General features: G+C 43.1%; 1 protein-coding gene across 11 annotated transcripts in view; it reads right to left on the reverse strand.

The window, feature by feature from the left end:
- numb (NUMB endocytic adaptor protein) overlaps positions 1-15,516 on the reverse strand; it is a 289,476-nt gene that overhangs the window by 99,111 nt on the left and 174,849 nt on the right. For all 11 annotated transcript variants that reach the window (XM_038781913.1, XM_038781896.1, XM_038781860.1 and 8 more), the window contains exon 3: positions 10,421-10,495. In XM_038781913.1, the coding sequence (XP_038637841.1) occupies positions 10,421-10,495 (75 nt within the window). The remainder of the gene's footprint in view (positions 1-10,420; positions 10,496-15,516) is intronic.

A 15,516-nucleotide genomic window follows, 5' to 3' on the forward strand; every position in this document is an offset into this window, starting at 1 on the left:
TCTACAACTGTGAGCAATGGGAACAATGAATGAGTTAGCAAAATCAAGAATGTCCATAATTTATACCTGTATAGATGCTCGTGGTATGGCGAGGTAAGTTATAGTGCCTCTAATATTTGAGATCAGCATAGACAGAGAATCAAACCTGGAATTCCACTTTACTGGAAGAATATTTTATATTAAGTGGTGCAGTTACCCACTGGAAGATCAGAGAATCTCACTGTCAATTTTTAATCCCTAACTGCATATCACTTCAAATTAAGTTAAAAGTTAGTGATGCACGTATCTAACTGAAGCAAAGTGGATTTTTCACAATATCTTAAGGAAGCTCATCCCCATGATGTCCATTTGGCAAGTTATTGTATATTACCACAGAAAATGGATACTTAGATTGTTGGTAATTTCACGCTTGTTAAAATTATCTCCAAATTACAGTTCGTGTTTGAGATTTAAAAACTTTTCTGTTCATTGCAATGTGGCACATCACAGTAAAATATATATCCAACCATTCGGATTTAAGAAAATTAATTCAAGAAATTAGCCCACATTTTGCATTCCTTTCTGTGCATAGTTACAACAAGCAATTAGATCTCATCTAATGAGCCATTTGATGCACCAACACACAACCCAAGAATCTCCTGGGAAGCAATAAGTGAGGTATCATCATGCTAGCATGCATCTTGGCATTTTCATCTGTTGTATATGGTGAACAAAACAGAGTACATGGGATAAATCTGTTTTGCACATTTCAGCCTACCTGGGTTTGAAAATCTGTTGCATTTATTCAGCAACTGAGTTTGTGCAATGCAAAATCTGCACTCCAATCTGGTTGGCTTGCATATTAAAATATAATTTAAGGAATAGCAGTAGGCTATTAGGCTCTTTGAGACTCTTCCACCATTCAATTAAATCGCGAATGAACTTTAATGTTAACTTCACTTTTCCCCATGTCACTTGATATCCAAAAATCTAACTTGACTACTCAAGAACAAATAATAATCTTTATTAGTGTCACAAGTATGCTTACATTAACACCGCAATGAAGTTACTGTGGAAAGCCCTGAGTTGCCGCACTACGGCGCCTGTTCGGGAACACTGAGGGAGAATTTAGAATGTCCAATTCACCTATCAAGCACATCTTTGAGACCTGTGGGAGGAAACCGGAGCACCTGGAGGAAATCCAAGCAGACACGGAGAGAATGTGCAGACTCCGCACCAAGCCAGGAATTGAACCCGGGTCCCTGGCACTGTGAAGCAACAGCGCTAACCACTGTGCTACCATGCCACCCACTCGACAGTAGTTCACAATCTTTCGAGTGCAGACATTTCTCATCTTGGTTCGAAATGGCTGACCCCATATTCTGAGACCGTGACCCCCTGGGGCTAGGCTCTCCATTCAGGAGAAACAACCTCTCAACCCAGTAAATGTTATATGTTTCAATGAGATGACCTCTCATTTTTCCCAACCCGTGGAAACATAGGCCTCATCTATTCAATTTTCTGAACCTTTTGTTCAGCTCTCTCCAAGGCAAGTATATCCTTCCTCAAGTAAAGAGACTAGAATTGTTCACAGTATTCCAGGTGTGGTTTCACTAAGAGCCTACACAATTACAATAAGACTTATTTACTCGTGCTTGTTTTACCTGCACTTAACTTTCTGATTCATGTACACAATGGGGCAGCACGGTAGCATTGTGGATAGCACAATTGCTTCACAACTCCAGGGTCCCAGGCTTGATTCCCAGCTTGGGTCACTGTCTGTGCTGAGTCTGCACATCCTCCCCGTGTGTGTGGGTTGGTTTTCTCCGGGTGCTCCGGTTTCCTCCCACAGTCCAAAGATGTGCAGGTTAGGTGGATTGGCCATGTTAAATTGCCCTTAGTGTCCAAAATTGCCCTTAGTGTTGGGTGGAGTTACTGGGTTATGGGGATAGGGTGGAGGTGTGGACCTTGGATAGGGTGCTCTTTCCAAGAGCCGGTGCAGACTCGATGGGCCGAATGGTTTCCTTCTGCACTGTGAATTCTATGATGAACAAGGATATCCAGCGCCCTCGTCTGAATGCCAACATTGTTCAGTCTCTCTCCATTTTAAAAAATATTTTCCATTTTTTCTACCAAAGCGGATAACTTCACAGTTCTCCAAATTATATTCCATCTGCCCGGTTGTTCCCCACTCACTTAACCTATCCATTTCCCTTTACGTCCTGCTCATACTCTAATGTTCACAGGATGCTGATTCTTTCAAAACTGAATGGATTGACAATGCAAGTGATTTGCTGAGGATCTCGACTATGGAGTGTTCAAACTCATTCATCCCCATAACAGATCAACAATGGGCAGCACGGTGGTGCAGTAGGTTAGCCCTGCTGCCTCACGGCGCTGAGGTCCCAGGTTCGATCCCGGCTCTGGGTCACTGTCCGTGTGGAGTTTGCACATTCTCCCCGTGTTTGCATGGGTTTTTCCCCCACAACCCAAAGATGTGCAGGGTAGGTGGATTGGTCACAACAAAATTGCCCCTTAATTGGAAAAAATGAATTGGGTACTCTGAATTTTAAAAAAAATAACTGATCAACAAGACAAATAAATGCACATCTGTTTTAGCCAGCCATGTTATCAGTCAAATTATCTTTTCCCTTCATGGTAACTTACATGAAACGCAAGGCCTGGCTAAAACAAACAACAGATTGCAGAGGGTCCACAAACCAGATCATTCGACAGCTGATCGCTCTGTATTGTACATGGTTGGGTATCCCGAGAATGAAACCACGCAGATGTATACGAATACACTTCAACTCTTCTTTGGTGATAGACACCATTGTATATACTTTACATCAGTGACAATGGAGAGCTGGCATCGGATTTATTTGTACAATCTTAGCTTCACTGGGCCAAAGTAATGCTCCACATTGAACAGTTAGTTCAGTTCCTGCTGACTTTGTATGTGAAAATAAGCTGATGGCACTATCATTTCAAATAATGAAACAATGGCAATCAAATCTTCAAGTCTGAACAGTGACAATTGACAAATATAAACATTTGCATAATATTTGAACAGCATAATGGATAAGTGTAGAGTGGAAGTCTTCCATTAATTCTATAATAAAGCTTCTACCCAGGAAACATGTTCTTTTAAGCAGCAAACCAATCATTTCAACATTTCTGATTTATTTGGGAGTAAGGAGAATTTCCTAAATTACAGGATCTCATATTTGAAAAAACATTATAGATTTGATTCATTCCATTTAAATCTATACCTGATTTTCTCTGTTTGCATTTACTGTAAGAAGTGTTACAACACCAGATTAAAGTCCAACATGTTTGTTTCAAACACTAGCTTTCGGAACACTGCTCCTTCCTCAGGTGAATGAAGTAGTATGTTCCAGAAACATTTATCTAGACAAATTCAAAGATGCCAGACAATGCTTAGAATGCGAGCATTTACAGGTAATTAAATCTTTACAGATCCAAAGATGGGGTTAAACCCAGGTTAAAGAGGTGTGAATTGTCTCTAGCCAGGACAGTGGTAGGATTTCGCAAGCCCAGGCCAGATGGTGCGGGATGAATGTAATGCGACATGAATCCCAGGTCCCGGTTGAGGCCGCACTCATGTGTGCGGAACTTGGCTATAAGTTTCTGCTCGGCAATTCTGCGTTGTCGCACGTCCTGAAATACACCTTGGAGAACGCTTACCCGGAGATCAGAGGCTGAATGCCCCTGACTGCTGAAGTGTTCCCCGACTGGAAGGGAACATTCCTGCCTGGTGATTGTTGGGCGATGCCCGTTCATTCGTTGTCGCAGCGTCTGCATGGTCTCGCCAATGTACCACGCTTCTGGCACGTCTTGTAGAGATTGCCATGGCAGGGTTGTGTGGTGTCGTGGTCGCTGTTCTGAAGGCTGGGTAGTTTGCTGCAAACAATGGTTTGTTTGAGGTTGTGCGGTTGTTTGAAGGCAAGTAGTGGGGGTGTGGGGATGACCTTGGAAAGATGTTCACCTTCATCGATGACGTGTTGAAGGCTGCAAATAAGATGTCGTAGTTTCTCCGCTCCGGGAAAGTACTGGACGACGAAGGGTACTCTGTCGGTTGTGTCCCATGTTTGTCTTCAAAAGAGGTCGGTGCGGTTTTTGCTGTGGCGCGTTAGAACTGTCGATCGATGAGTCGAGCGCCATATCCCGTTTGTATGAGGGAATCCTTCAGCGTCTGTAGATCTCTGTTACGCTCCTCCTCGTCTGAGCAGATCCTGTGTATACGGAGGGCTTGTCCATAAGGATGGCTTCTTTAATTGTGTTTAGGGTGTAAGCTGGAGAAGTGGAGCATCGTGAGGTTATCCGTGGGCTTGCAGTAAAGCGAAGTGCTGAGGTGACCGTCCTTGATGGAGAGGAGTGTGTCCAAGAATGCAACTGATTTTGGAGAGTAGTCCATGGTGAGTCTGATGGTGGGATGGAACTTATTGATGTCATCGTGTAGTCGTTTCAGTGATTCTTCACCTTGGATCCGAAGGAAAAAAATGTCATCGATGTATCTGGTGTATAACGTCGGTTGAAGGTCCTGTGCGGTGAGGAGGTCTTGTTCAAACTTGTGCATGAAGATGTTGGCGGATTGAGGTGCGAATTTGGACCCCATGCTGTTCCGTGCGTCTGGACGAAGAACTTGTCGAAGGTGAAGACGTGATCCAGAATGAAGCGGATGAGTTGCAGAATTGCGTCTGGTGTTTGGCAGTTGTCGGTGTTGAGTACTGAGGCAGCAATGCCGTGGTCATGGGGGATGCTGGTGTAGAGTGCCGAGACGTCCATTGTGACGAGGAATGTTCCTGGTTCAACTGGTCCATGGGTGCTAAGTTTCGGTAGGAAGTCTGTCGTTTCGCAACAGAAGCTGGGCTTTCCTTGCACGATGGGTTTCAAGATGGGGCAACTTAGTGTGGCCAATCCACCTAACCAGCACATCTTTGGGGTTGTGGGGGTGAAACCCACGCAGACATGGGGAGAATGTGCAAACTCCACACCGATAGTGACCCAGGGCCAGGATTCGAATCCGGGTCCTCAGCGCCGCCATCCCAGTGCTAACCACTGTGCCACACATTGTTAACAATAGTGATCCCAGCACTGCTTCTGTGGGAGCTCACTCTCCATCTAATTTATGCAATAGCTACCATTTACCCCTGGCTATCCACTTTCTGTCTTTGAGTTAATCAGACAACTAGGAGAAAGAGGAGGAGATGTTTATCTATTTTTTCCTTCAGTAGAGAACCTACCATTTTTTCTACCTCCAATGGCATTGATGGCAGTTGCATCATAGAAGCAGTAATAGTTGGTAGTTCCGTGCCTCAAACTCATTAGCCCACCTTTGTTCCATATCCCTTGATGCTGTGATGAATGTAGAAAATATTTATATATATTGTATTATATGTCTGCTGCAGTAATGTGATTAAAAAAAACTTAGGATAAATTATCCAGATTATATGTCTGCTGAAGCGATGATTATGGGGTTAACAGCTAGGCAGGGTGTGATGTCCCTCATGGGAGGGCTGGGTCTGTTATAGTTTTGTCTTTCAGCTTTGCCCCGTGTTTGTTTTCTGCTCTGGGTTCTGAGGAAAAGTGCTGTGTTTCTCAGACTGACTTCTGACAGCTTCCCACCAAGGACTTTGTGAATAAATCTGTAATCCACTAAGTGTTAACTTTATCAATAAGTGGCATTTAACCTGTGTGTGGATTTTGCTTAATTGAAGCTTCAGAATTAAATGGGGAAGGAAGTTGAAATTCCTTTCTTCATTTTTCTAAGAAATGTTTAATTGTTAATTGAAAAGCTATTTTTTCTTTAATGTTAATGGGTTAATCCTGTGTTAATAATAAAGTTTGTTTTATTACAAAAGATCCTTATTTGTCAGTGGAATCACTTCCAGTGGTGAGTTTTCCTTCCTCAGTTTACAAATGAAAAAATTGTTAGGGTTTTGCATCTGGTTTTCCAATAAATTGGGGGTCTAGTCCAGTACTGGAACAATATTCAGACCAAAACAATAATCTATCAACCTCTGTCTTGGACATTACAGGGCAAATGATGCAATGTTGCCTAATTGCACCCTTAAATGACCTAAACTCTAATTTTTTGATCATGCCCACTTGTTCTGAATTCCCTCATGAGGGGAAATAGTTGTGCTGTACGTGCCCACTAAATCCCTTAATCATTTTGAAAAACTCGACTGGATTACCCCTCATTTTCTAAACTCAAAAGGACATCAAGGAAGATTTATGTAGCCTGTTAACTTAACCCTTTAGGTTTCTCCGAAGAAAAATACATTATTTTTGAGTTGTGGTGCCCAGAACTGAACACAGTACTCGAGATGGGGTCAGGCCAAAGCTCTGTACAAATGAAGTATCACTTCCTTCCAATTGTATTCAATGCCCCTTGCGATAACGGTCAATATTACATTACATTAGACATAGAATCCCTACAGTGCAGAAGGAGGCCACCCGGCCCATCGAGTCTGCACCGACCCCTGGAAAGAGCACCCTACTTCGGTCCATGCCCCCACCCTATCCCCGCAACCCATCTAACCTTTTGGATATTATGGGTCAATTTAGCATGACCAATCCACTTAACCTGCACAATTTTCGACTGTGGGAGGAAACACGGGGAGAAAGCGCAAACTCCACACAGACAATGACCCGAGGCCTGTATTGAACCCAGGTCCTTGGTGCAGTCAGGCAACAGTGCTAACCACTGTGCAGCCCTTTTATTATTATTTTTATCCATCTGTCAACTAGCTTCAGTGAATCTGTGAATACGGACACTTAAATCTCTGCTATCCACAGCTCTTGGGCTCTCACAATTAAAATATTCTGATTTGATTCTTTTCTATCCCAAGTGTAAAATATTATTATAATAGTATCATATTTCTCAATGTTAAACACAATCTGCTGTACCTTTGCCTATTCATTTAGTCCATATGTCCCTTGTTAATTTCCTGTTTCCATCTACTAAAATCACTTCACCTCCTAACTTGGTGTCATCTCCAAATCTAAATCACTCTACTCCTTCATCCTTGTCATCTGCAGTTGTCTGAATTACAGATCAGAAACGTAGTTTGAACTATGGAGAATCATAGAATCCTTACAGTGCAGAAGGAGGCCATTCAGCCTCTGAAAGAGCACCCCATCTAGGGTCAGGTCCGCACCCTGTCCCTGAAACACAGTACCCCACCTAACCTTTTGGACACAAAGGGGCAATTTTAGCATGGCCAATCCACATCTTTGGACTGTGGGAGGAAAGTTTAATGCCTGGAGGAAACCCACGCAGATATGGGGAGAAAGTCCAAACTCCACACAGAGATACCCGATTTCAGAATTCAACCCGGGCCCCTGGTGCTGTCACACAGCAGTGCTAACCACTATGCCACCAGGCCGACCCTGTCAATAAGCAACATGTCTGTGCTAAAAGAAAATCACACATTCTGCAAATTAAGCACAACATCACTCATCTAACATTGTCAACTTCAAATCTCACAATGATAAAAGAAAAGTTACAAAGCTTTGTTTAGATTATCAACAAGTTGGCATTCTGCTGCTAGCTGAATTGCTGATTTTGGCCTTACAGTTTATGTGAAGTATTAACTGGGCTTGATACAGTGTATCCACGGGAGGTTATGATTTTGTTATTAAAACGATTTCCAAACCAGGATACAGAAACATCTCAATATATTTCACACCAAATTTAAACATTTCCAAAATGTTTAAGCAGTGTTTATGAATTGGTATGATTTGTAGCTTGTACATATTTTAAACAGAAACAATGAGGCTCTACTCATTGTTGTAATTCAACACCCATGCACACTGAAGTATACATAACATGTCATGTTTTCCAAGTAAATAAAGTTTTACATCATACCATGTCACTGGATAAAATGAATACCCATATTCAAAATAACACTGAAGACAAACTATCAGTCCCTTTCTAAATCAAAGTAACTAAAACAATGTAGTCTATTTCTCACTAATCTTCCTGGGGCTTGGCAGATTAGGCATCTGGCCGAGGAAGTCAGCGTTATGCTCCCAGATCTTTGCCAATCATATTCTAAACTGGAAAACTGGAAAACAGCTGCCAAAGGGGCACTTGACTTTTTGGCAGGTGTGTCTAGCCTCTGCAAGAAAAGGAAAAGTCCCCCCTGTCCTTTCTGCCAAAATGCATTACCCCACACTTCTCTTTATTAAACGATGTCTGTTACTTGTCTGCCCATTCTGGTACTACACATCCTGTTGCAGTGATTGGTATCATCCTCAATGTCAGCCATATTTCCAAGTTCAGTATCATCAGCAAATTTTGAAATCTTACTCTGTATTCCAATATCCAATTCATTCATGAACACTTCAAAAGCACTAATCCTAGCACCGACACTCGGGGACCACAACAGCCATCCTCCGGTCTAAAATAATAATTTACCACAATTCGATATGACCTGTCCTTAAACCAATTTTTATTGTTATTTTTTTTAAATCCTCCTGTTCCACGAGTCTCAATTATTTTAACCGACTTTCCATGTGATACTTTGTCAAATGCTTTTTACAACTCCATATAGACAAAATCCATCGCATACTCTTCATCAATCTTCTCTTGTTATTCGTCAACAAATGCAATTAGATTAGTCAAGACCATATGCCTTTTACAAATCTGTGTTGCCTCTCCCTAATTAACTCAACACAAGTGCCTGTTAGTTTTACCCTGAATAATGCTTCAAAAGCTTACCCACCATTATGTTAAATTGACTGGTCTGTAGTTACTCGGAATGTCCTTACACAGCGCTACTCTGCTACCTACAGCCGCCTAGGGAAATTGCAAGATCATGCCAACCTTTCAGTTATCTCTAACCCCATTTCCCTTAGTTACTTGAGATGTAAGCCATCCGGACCAGGTAACCTATCCACTGTAAGCTTGGCTGCCTTTCCAATGGATCCTGCCTATCAAATTTCACCCATCCGTTAGCTTTGTCATCCCTGTTTTTACAGCTATTTTGACAGCATAGACAATAAAACAGTCATTAAGTAGTCTAGCCTTGCCCTGCACCTCTAAGCATACATCACCTTCCTTGTCCCTAACAGCCTCGCCTCTTGCTACCCATTTACGTTATTTATGTGTCAGGAGAACATTTTTAGGTTATCGTTCATGTTAACTTTTCTTCCCTTGTTCTTTTATGTGGGCGTGACGTCAGTATTTAATGCCCATTTTTAATTACCCTTTTTAATAGCTTTGCCAGGCTATTACAGAGGGCAGGCAAGATTCAACCACATTGCTGTGGGTCTGGAGTCACACATAGGCCAGATCAGGTAAAGTGGCAGATTTCCTTTCCTAAAGGACATGAGTGAACCAGATGGGCTTTTGCAACAATGAATGCTAGTTGCTATTGTCACCGTTATTGAGACTAGTTTTATATTCCAGATTTCTCAATTGAATTTAAATTCCACCAGCTGCCATGGTGGGATTTGAACCCATGTCGCCAGAACATTAGCTTGGACATCCAGATTACTAGTCCAGTGACGGGGCCTCACGGTAGCATGGTGGTTAGCATCAATGCTTCACAGCTCCAGGGTCCCAGGTTCGATTCCCGGCTGGGTCACTGTCTGTGTGGAGTCTGCACGTCCTCCCTGTGTGTGCGTGGGTTTCCTCCGGGTGCTCCGGTTTCCTCCCACAGTCCAAAGATGTGCGGGTTAGGTGGATTGGCCATTCTAAATTGCCCGTAGTGTAAGGTTAATGGGGGGATTGTTGGGATATGGGTTACGTGGGGTGATCATTGCTCGGCACAACATTGAGGGCCGAAGGGCCTGTTCTGTGCTGTACTGTTCTATGTTCTATGACGTTACTACTACATCATCATCTCCCCTACCATTCTATTCCCAGATCTTGTCTTTGCCAGTTATACTTTATTCTTCACTTTCCCTCTCAACTTGTTGTATTAGGTCTGGTTCTCATTTGAAGAATTCACCTCGAATGCAACCTACACCCTCTGTGTTTCTTTCATTTCATCATATTTGGTGTCCTCCCCCATCATCCAAGAAGCCCAAGCTTTAGTTTTCCGACTGTTTGCCTTTCTAATGTACCTAGCCTATAACTGAAACATTTCTTCCTTACAGTTTTTCCTGTCGAACTTTGATTGCATTTTCCTTGGCTAGGTCCAATTTAGGGGGCGGAATTTACTGTCTGTTCACGCCGGCGGGATATTCAGATCCCACCGATGGCACACGGGTTTCCTGGCAACGAGGGGTGCAGTCAATGGGAAATCCGCCAAAAACCATGCGGTGCGTTGGTCGGTAAATCCCACCCCGTATTTCTGTTTTAGTCCGTTCCTTGCTTTAGATTATAAAGCAACATAAAGTCAGCATTTGCAGGTTCAGTGTGTATTTTAAAAAGTTATGTTTTTTAAAACATGTAGATACATACAGATTTCAGTCTCTTTACAGCTTCCTCACAGATGTGCATCCCTCGAGATTCGTCTACCTCCACGTGGCCCAAGTACTGCAAAAGGAAAATAAAAGTCAAAGTTTAGATCAGCCTCCAACATATTCCAACCAGATTCCAGCAAATTTAATTTAAGATAAAATCACCACAAACCCCTTATAGAACATAGAACATAGAACAGTACAGCACAGAACAGGCCCTTCAGCCCTCAATGTTGTGCCGAGCCATGATCACCCTACTCAAACCCACGTATCCACCCTATACCCGTAACCCAACAACCCCCCCCTTAACCTTACATTTATTAGGACACTACGGGCAATTTAGCATGGCCAATCCACCTAACCCGCACATCTTTGGACTGTGGGAGGAAACCGGAGCACCCGGAGGAAACCCACGCACACAGGGGGAGGACGTGCAGACTCCACACAGACAGTGACCCAGCCGGGAATCGAACCTGGGACCCTGGAGCTGTGAAGCATTTATGCTAACCACCATGCTACCCTGCTGCCCTTAATTGGTTAAGAGTTAAATGAGCCAACATTCTCCTGTGGGCTCAAATCTCAATAGTTGTGGTGCATCCAGCTGCTCCTTACGATATCCTGGCCCACGATGAAAACTATGGATGTGAACTTTGGGCATGCATAGGGTTGGATTTAGTTGTGATGATTCAAGAGCTGATTAGCCTGCTGTTAATGCATAAGTAAAAAGGGTGAATAAATAAAATGTAGGTAAACTAGCCATATAAACTAAGACAGATTGTCAGAGCTTTTATACAAATAAATAATTGGAGGGTATTTTTAGAATAATAAAAGCACTGCACTGGGCATGATAAAACAAAATATGGTAAGAAGGTATTAGACCAAATGATCAAAAGCTTGGTCAAACATGCAAGTTTTAAGCAAAATGTGGTTGCGAGGCGGAGGGGTGAAGGGAAGGTATTTGTATTAGGGCCTCAGCAACTGAAGGCACAGCCTGGAGGAGATTAAAGAGGTGGGGAGGGGCGATGCCATGGAGGAATTGGAAAACAACAATGAGAATTTTAAAATCAAGGTGTTGCTTGACCAGGAGACAATCTAGTTTTAGTGCGAGTAAGGGCACAGGCAGCAGAGTTTTGGATGACCTCCAATTCACAGAATGTGGGAGGATAGCCAGGAGTGAGTTGGAATAATCAAATCCAGAGGTAACGGAAGCGTGAATGAGGGTTTCAACAGCAGATTTGATGACGCAGGGAAAAGTCAGGTGATGTCAGAGGTAGAAACATGTGGTCTTAGTAATGATGCGAGTATGTGATCAGAAGCACATCTCAGAGTCAGACGTGACACCAAGATTGCAAACAGACAGATTTAGTCTCCGACTGTCGCCAGTGAACAGGGCAGGGTAGGTAGCTAGGGAACAAAGAACAAAGAAAATTACAGCACAGGAACAGGCCCTTCGGCCCTCCCAGCCTGCGCCGATCCAGATCCTTTATCTAAACCCGTCTCCTATTTTCCACAGTCTACCTCCCTCTGTTCCCGCCCGTTCATATACCTGTCTAGATGCCTCTTAAATGATGCTATCGTGCCCGCCTCTACCACCTCCGCTGGTAAAGCGTTCCAGGCACCCACCACCCTCTGCGTAAAAAGCTTTCCACGCACGTCTCCCTTAAACTTTCCCCCTCTCACCTTGAAATCATGACCCCTTGTAACTGACACCCCCACTCTTGGAAAAAGCTTGTTGCTATCCACCCTGTCCATACCTTATAATTTTGTAAAGTTTATAGCAGGAACCAAAAACTATATAGTTGGAGAAAATTTATGCTGATCCAGGAATTGGATAAGCAGTCTGATAATTTAACAATAGTAGAATAGCGAAGGAAGAACCCATAGAATCCAAGGAAATTTGGAAAATTGGACTCAGAATTGGCTGAGTGACGGAAAGCAGAGGGTGATAGCGAAGGGGTGTTTTTCTGACTGGAAGCCTGCGTCCAAGGGTCATTGCAGGTATCAGTGTTGGAGGCCTTGCTTTTTGAGATTTATATCAATGATTTGAAAAAGTGAAAATAGCTTATTGTCACAAGTAGGCTTCAAATGAAGTTACTGTGAAAAGCCCCTAGTCGCCACATTCCAGCGCCTGTTCGGGAGGCTGGTACGGGAATTGAACCGTGCTGCTGGCCTACCTTGGTCTGCTTTAAAAGCCAGCGATTTAGCCCAGTGTGCTAAACCAGCCCCTGATTTAGTCCAAAGATGTGCGGGTTAGGTGGATTGGCCATGCTAAATTGCCCGTAGTGTCCTAAAAAGTAAGGTGGGGGGGGGGGTTGTTGGGTTACGGGTATAGGGTGGATACATGGGTTTGAGTAGGGTGATTATTGCTCGGCACAACATCGAGGGCCGAAGGGCCTGTTCTGTGCTGTACTGTTCTATGTTCTATGTATGTAGGAGCGTTGATCATTAATTTTGAGGATGATACAAAAATTGTTGGGGTGGTAAATAGTGAGGAGGATAGCATTAGATTACAGGAGGATCTTGACAGGATGGTCAGATGGGCTGATCAGTGGCAAATGGAATTCAATTCAGATAAGAGTGAGGTGATGCACTTGAACAGGACAAATGAGGCAATGGAATACATGATAAACGGCAGGACCCTGGGAAGAACGGAGGATCAGTAGGACCTGGGTGTGCATGTACGCCAGTCCCTTAAGGGAGCAGAGCAGATGGATACAGTGGTTAAAAGGGCATATAGTATATTTGCTTTTATTAGCCGAGGCATAGGATTCAAGAGCAGGGAGATTACACTGGAGCTACATAAAATGTTGGTGAGGCCACAGCTGGAGTATTGTGTGCAGTTCTGGAATCCACTTTTTAGAAGGGATGTGAGAGCACTTGAAAGGGTGCAGAGGAGATCATAAAGTCACCAACTGCAACAGCTGTGGTTACAAGATATATTTCCAAAATGCTCATCTTGTTCACTTTACATTTGCTGTCCTTATTTGTTCACTTGTCTTTAATCTCAAAATGTAAACTGATGAGCAACGAGACTAATCCTGTTGTTAAAACTTTCCAACACAATCTTCTTTGTTTCAGGATGTGGGATTGAGACGTGCTGTCAGGGGCCCACATGGCTCCCTATGGCCATGGACTAGCATACTGATGCAAGAGGACAGGATCGGTTCCTTACCTTATTACTGAGGAGACTAGAGTATTTCTCCACAGCTCAAATGGGAAAACAAAGAACAAAAAAATGTACAGCACAGGAACAGGCCTTTCAGCCCTCCACCGACCATGCTGTCCATCTAACTTAAAATCTTCTACACATCCAGGGTCCATATTCACCTATTCCCATCCTATTCATGTATCTGTCAAGATGCCCCTTAAACGTCACTATCGTACGATCGTACAATCACCTGCTTCCATCACCTCTTCTGGCAGCGGGTTCCAGTCACCCACTACCTTCTGTGTGTAAAAAAAAAAACTTTGATTGCACATCTCCTCTAAAACTTTGCCCATCGCATCTTAAACCTATGTCCCCTAGTAATTGACTCTTCCACCCTGGCAAATAGCTTCTGACTATCAATTCTGTCCATACCCCTCAGTTTTGTAGACTTCGATCAGGTCACCCCTCAACCTCTATCGTTCCAGTGAGAACAAACCGGTTTATCCAACCTCTCATCATAGCTAATGCCCTTCATACCAGACAACATCCCGGTAATGTTCCCTCTCCAAAGCATCCCATCCTTCTGGTAGTGTAACGACCAGAATTGAAAACTACAATCCAAGCACGGCCTAACTTAGGTTCTATGAGGGGTGTCATGTGGCACAGTGGTTAGCACTGCTGCCTACAGCACTGAGGACCTAGGTTCGAATCCCAGCCCTGGGTCACTGTCCATATGAAGTTTGCACATTCTCCCCGTGTCTGTGTGGGTATCACCCCCACAACCCAAAGATTTGCAGGTGAGGTTGATTGGCCACACTAAATTGCCCCTTAATTGGAAAAAGAATAATTGGGTACTCTAAATTTTTTTTTAAACTAAGGTTCTATGGGGAAAAACACTATGGGGAAATGCCATTGTTTACATCATACCATTTCAGTGCAGAAAACAAGTACTAAATGCTTCATGATTGAGTTCAAGATATCTTGGCAAGAATGGCTTAACCAGGACAGGAGTCTTCAAAATGGGAAACAAACTCCACAACCACCATTGATATGGTCACAATTACATCCACTGAAGCTAGAGATAAAAAATTTCCACTGAGAATGGACAACATTTTCTATACATAATGTGTTATTCTATTTGGCATAAGACAGAAATTTTTTTTAAAGATTGAGAATCACATCAACGGACCTCGATCTGAAATAATACTGCAAAACTAACAAAACACAAGTCAACTGTTACCTTATATCTGAAATGATACCAACATTACAAATGACAAACACTTTGCAAATAATACAACAGCAACTTTAATGTGATTACCATCTTTTTTTTTAAATAAAAGTTTTATTGAGGTATTTCATTGGCATTTTAACAGCAACAAAATCAACAATATACAAAACAAGGAAAATATAAACATAGTGCAAATTCCACCACCCTCTCCCACAGGTCTTACCATCGCTTACTCTCCTAACCTACGCTAACCTAACCCGCTCCCCCGTTTCTCCACGCGCAATAAAGAGGGCTAAAAGGGTACATGAAATATCTTTGGCTAACAGGGTTAAGGAAAATCCCAAAGCCTTTTATTCATATATAAGGAGCAAGAGGGTAACTAGAGAAAGGATTGGCCCACTCAAAGACAAAAGAGGGAATTTATGCGTGGAGTCAGAGGAAATGAGTGAGCTTCTTAATGAGTACTTTGCATCGGTATTCACCAAGGAGGGGGACATGATGGATGTTGAGGCTAGGGATGGATGTTTAAATACTCTAGGTCAGGGGTGGGCAAACTACGGCCCGCGGGCCGCATGCGGCCCGACAAAGGTTTTTATGCGGCCCGCCAATGAGGTGCCCGGAATCATAACCGGCATTTTTGAAAAGCCGCCGGGGAAAGGCCGCTGAAGTAAATGTGCTTATTCAATAATAAAATTCAATAATATGATTCCGGGCACCTCAT

The sequence above is a fragment of the Scyliorhinus canicula genome, chromosome 2 (assembly GCF_902713615.1).
Source record: "Scyliorhinus canicula chromosome 2, sScyCan1.1, whole genome shotgun sequence".
NCBI classification, from domain to species: Eukaryota; Metazoa; Chordata; class Chondrichthyes; order Carcharhiniformes; family Scyliorhinidae; genus Scyliorhinus; species Scyliorhinus canicula.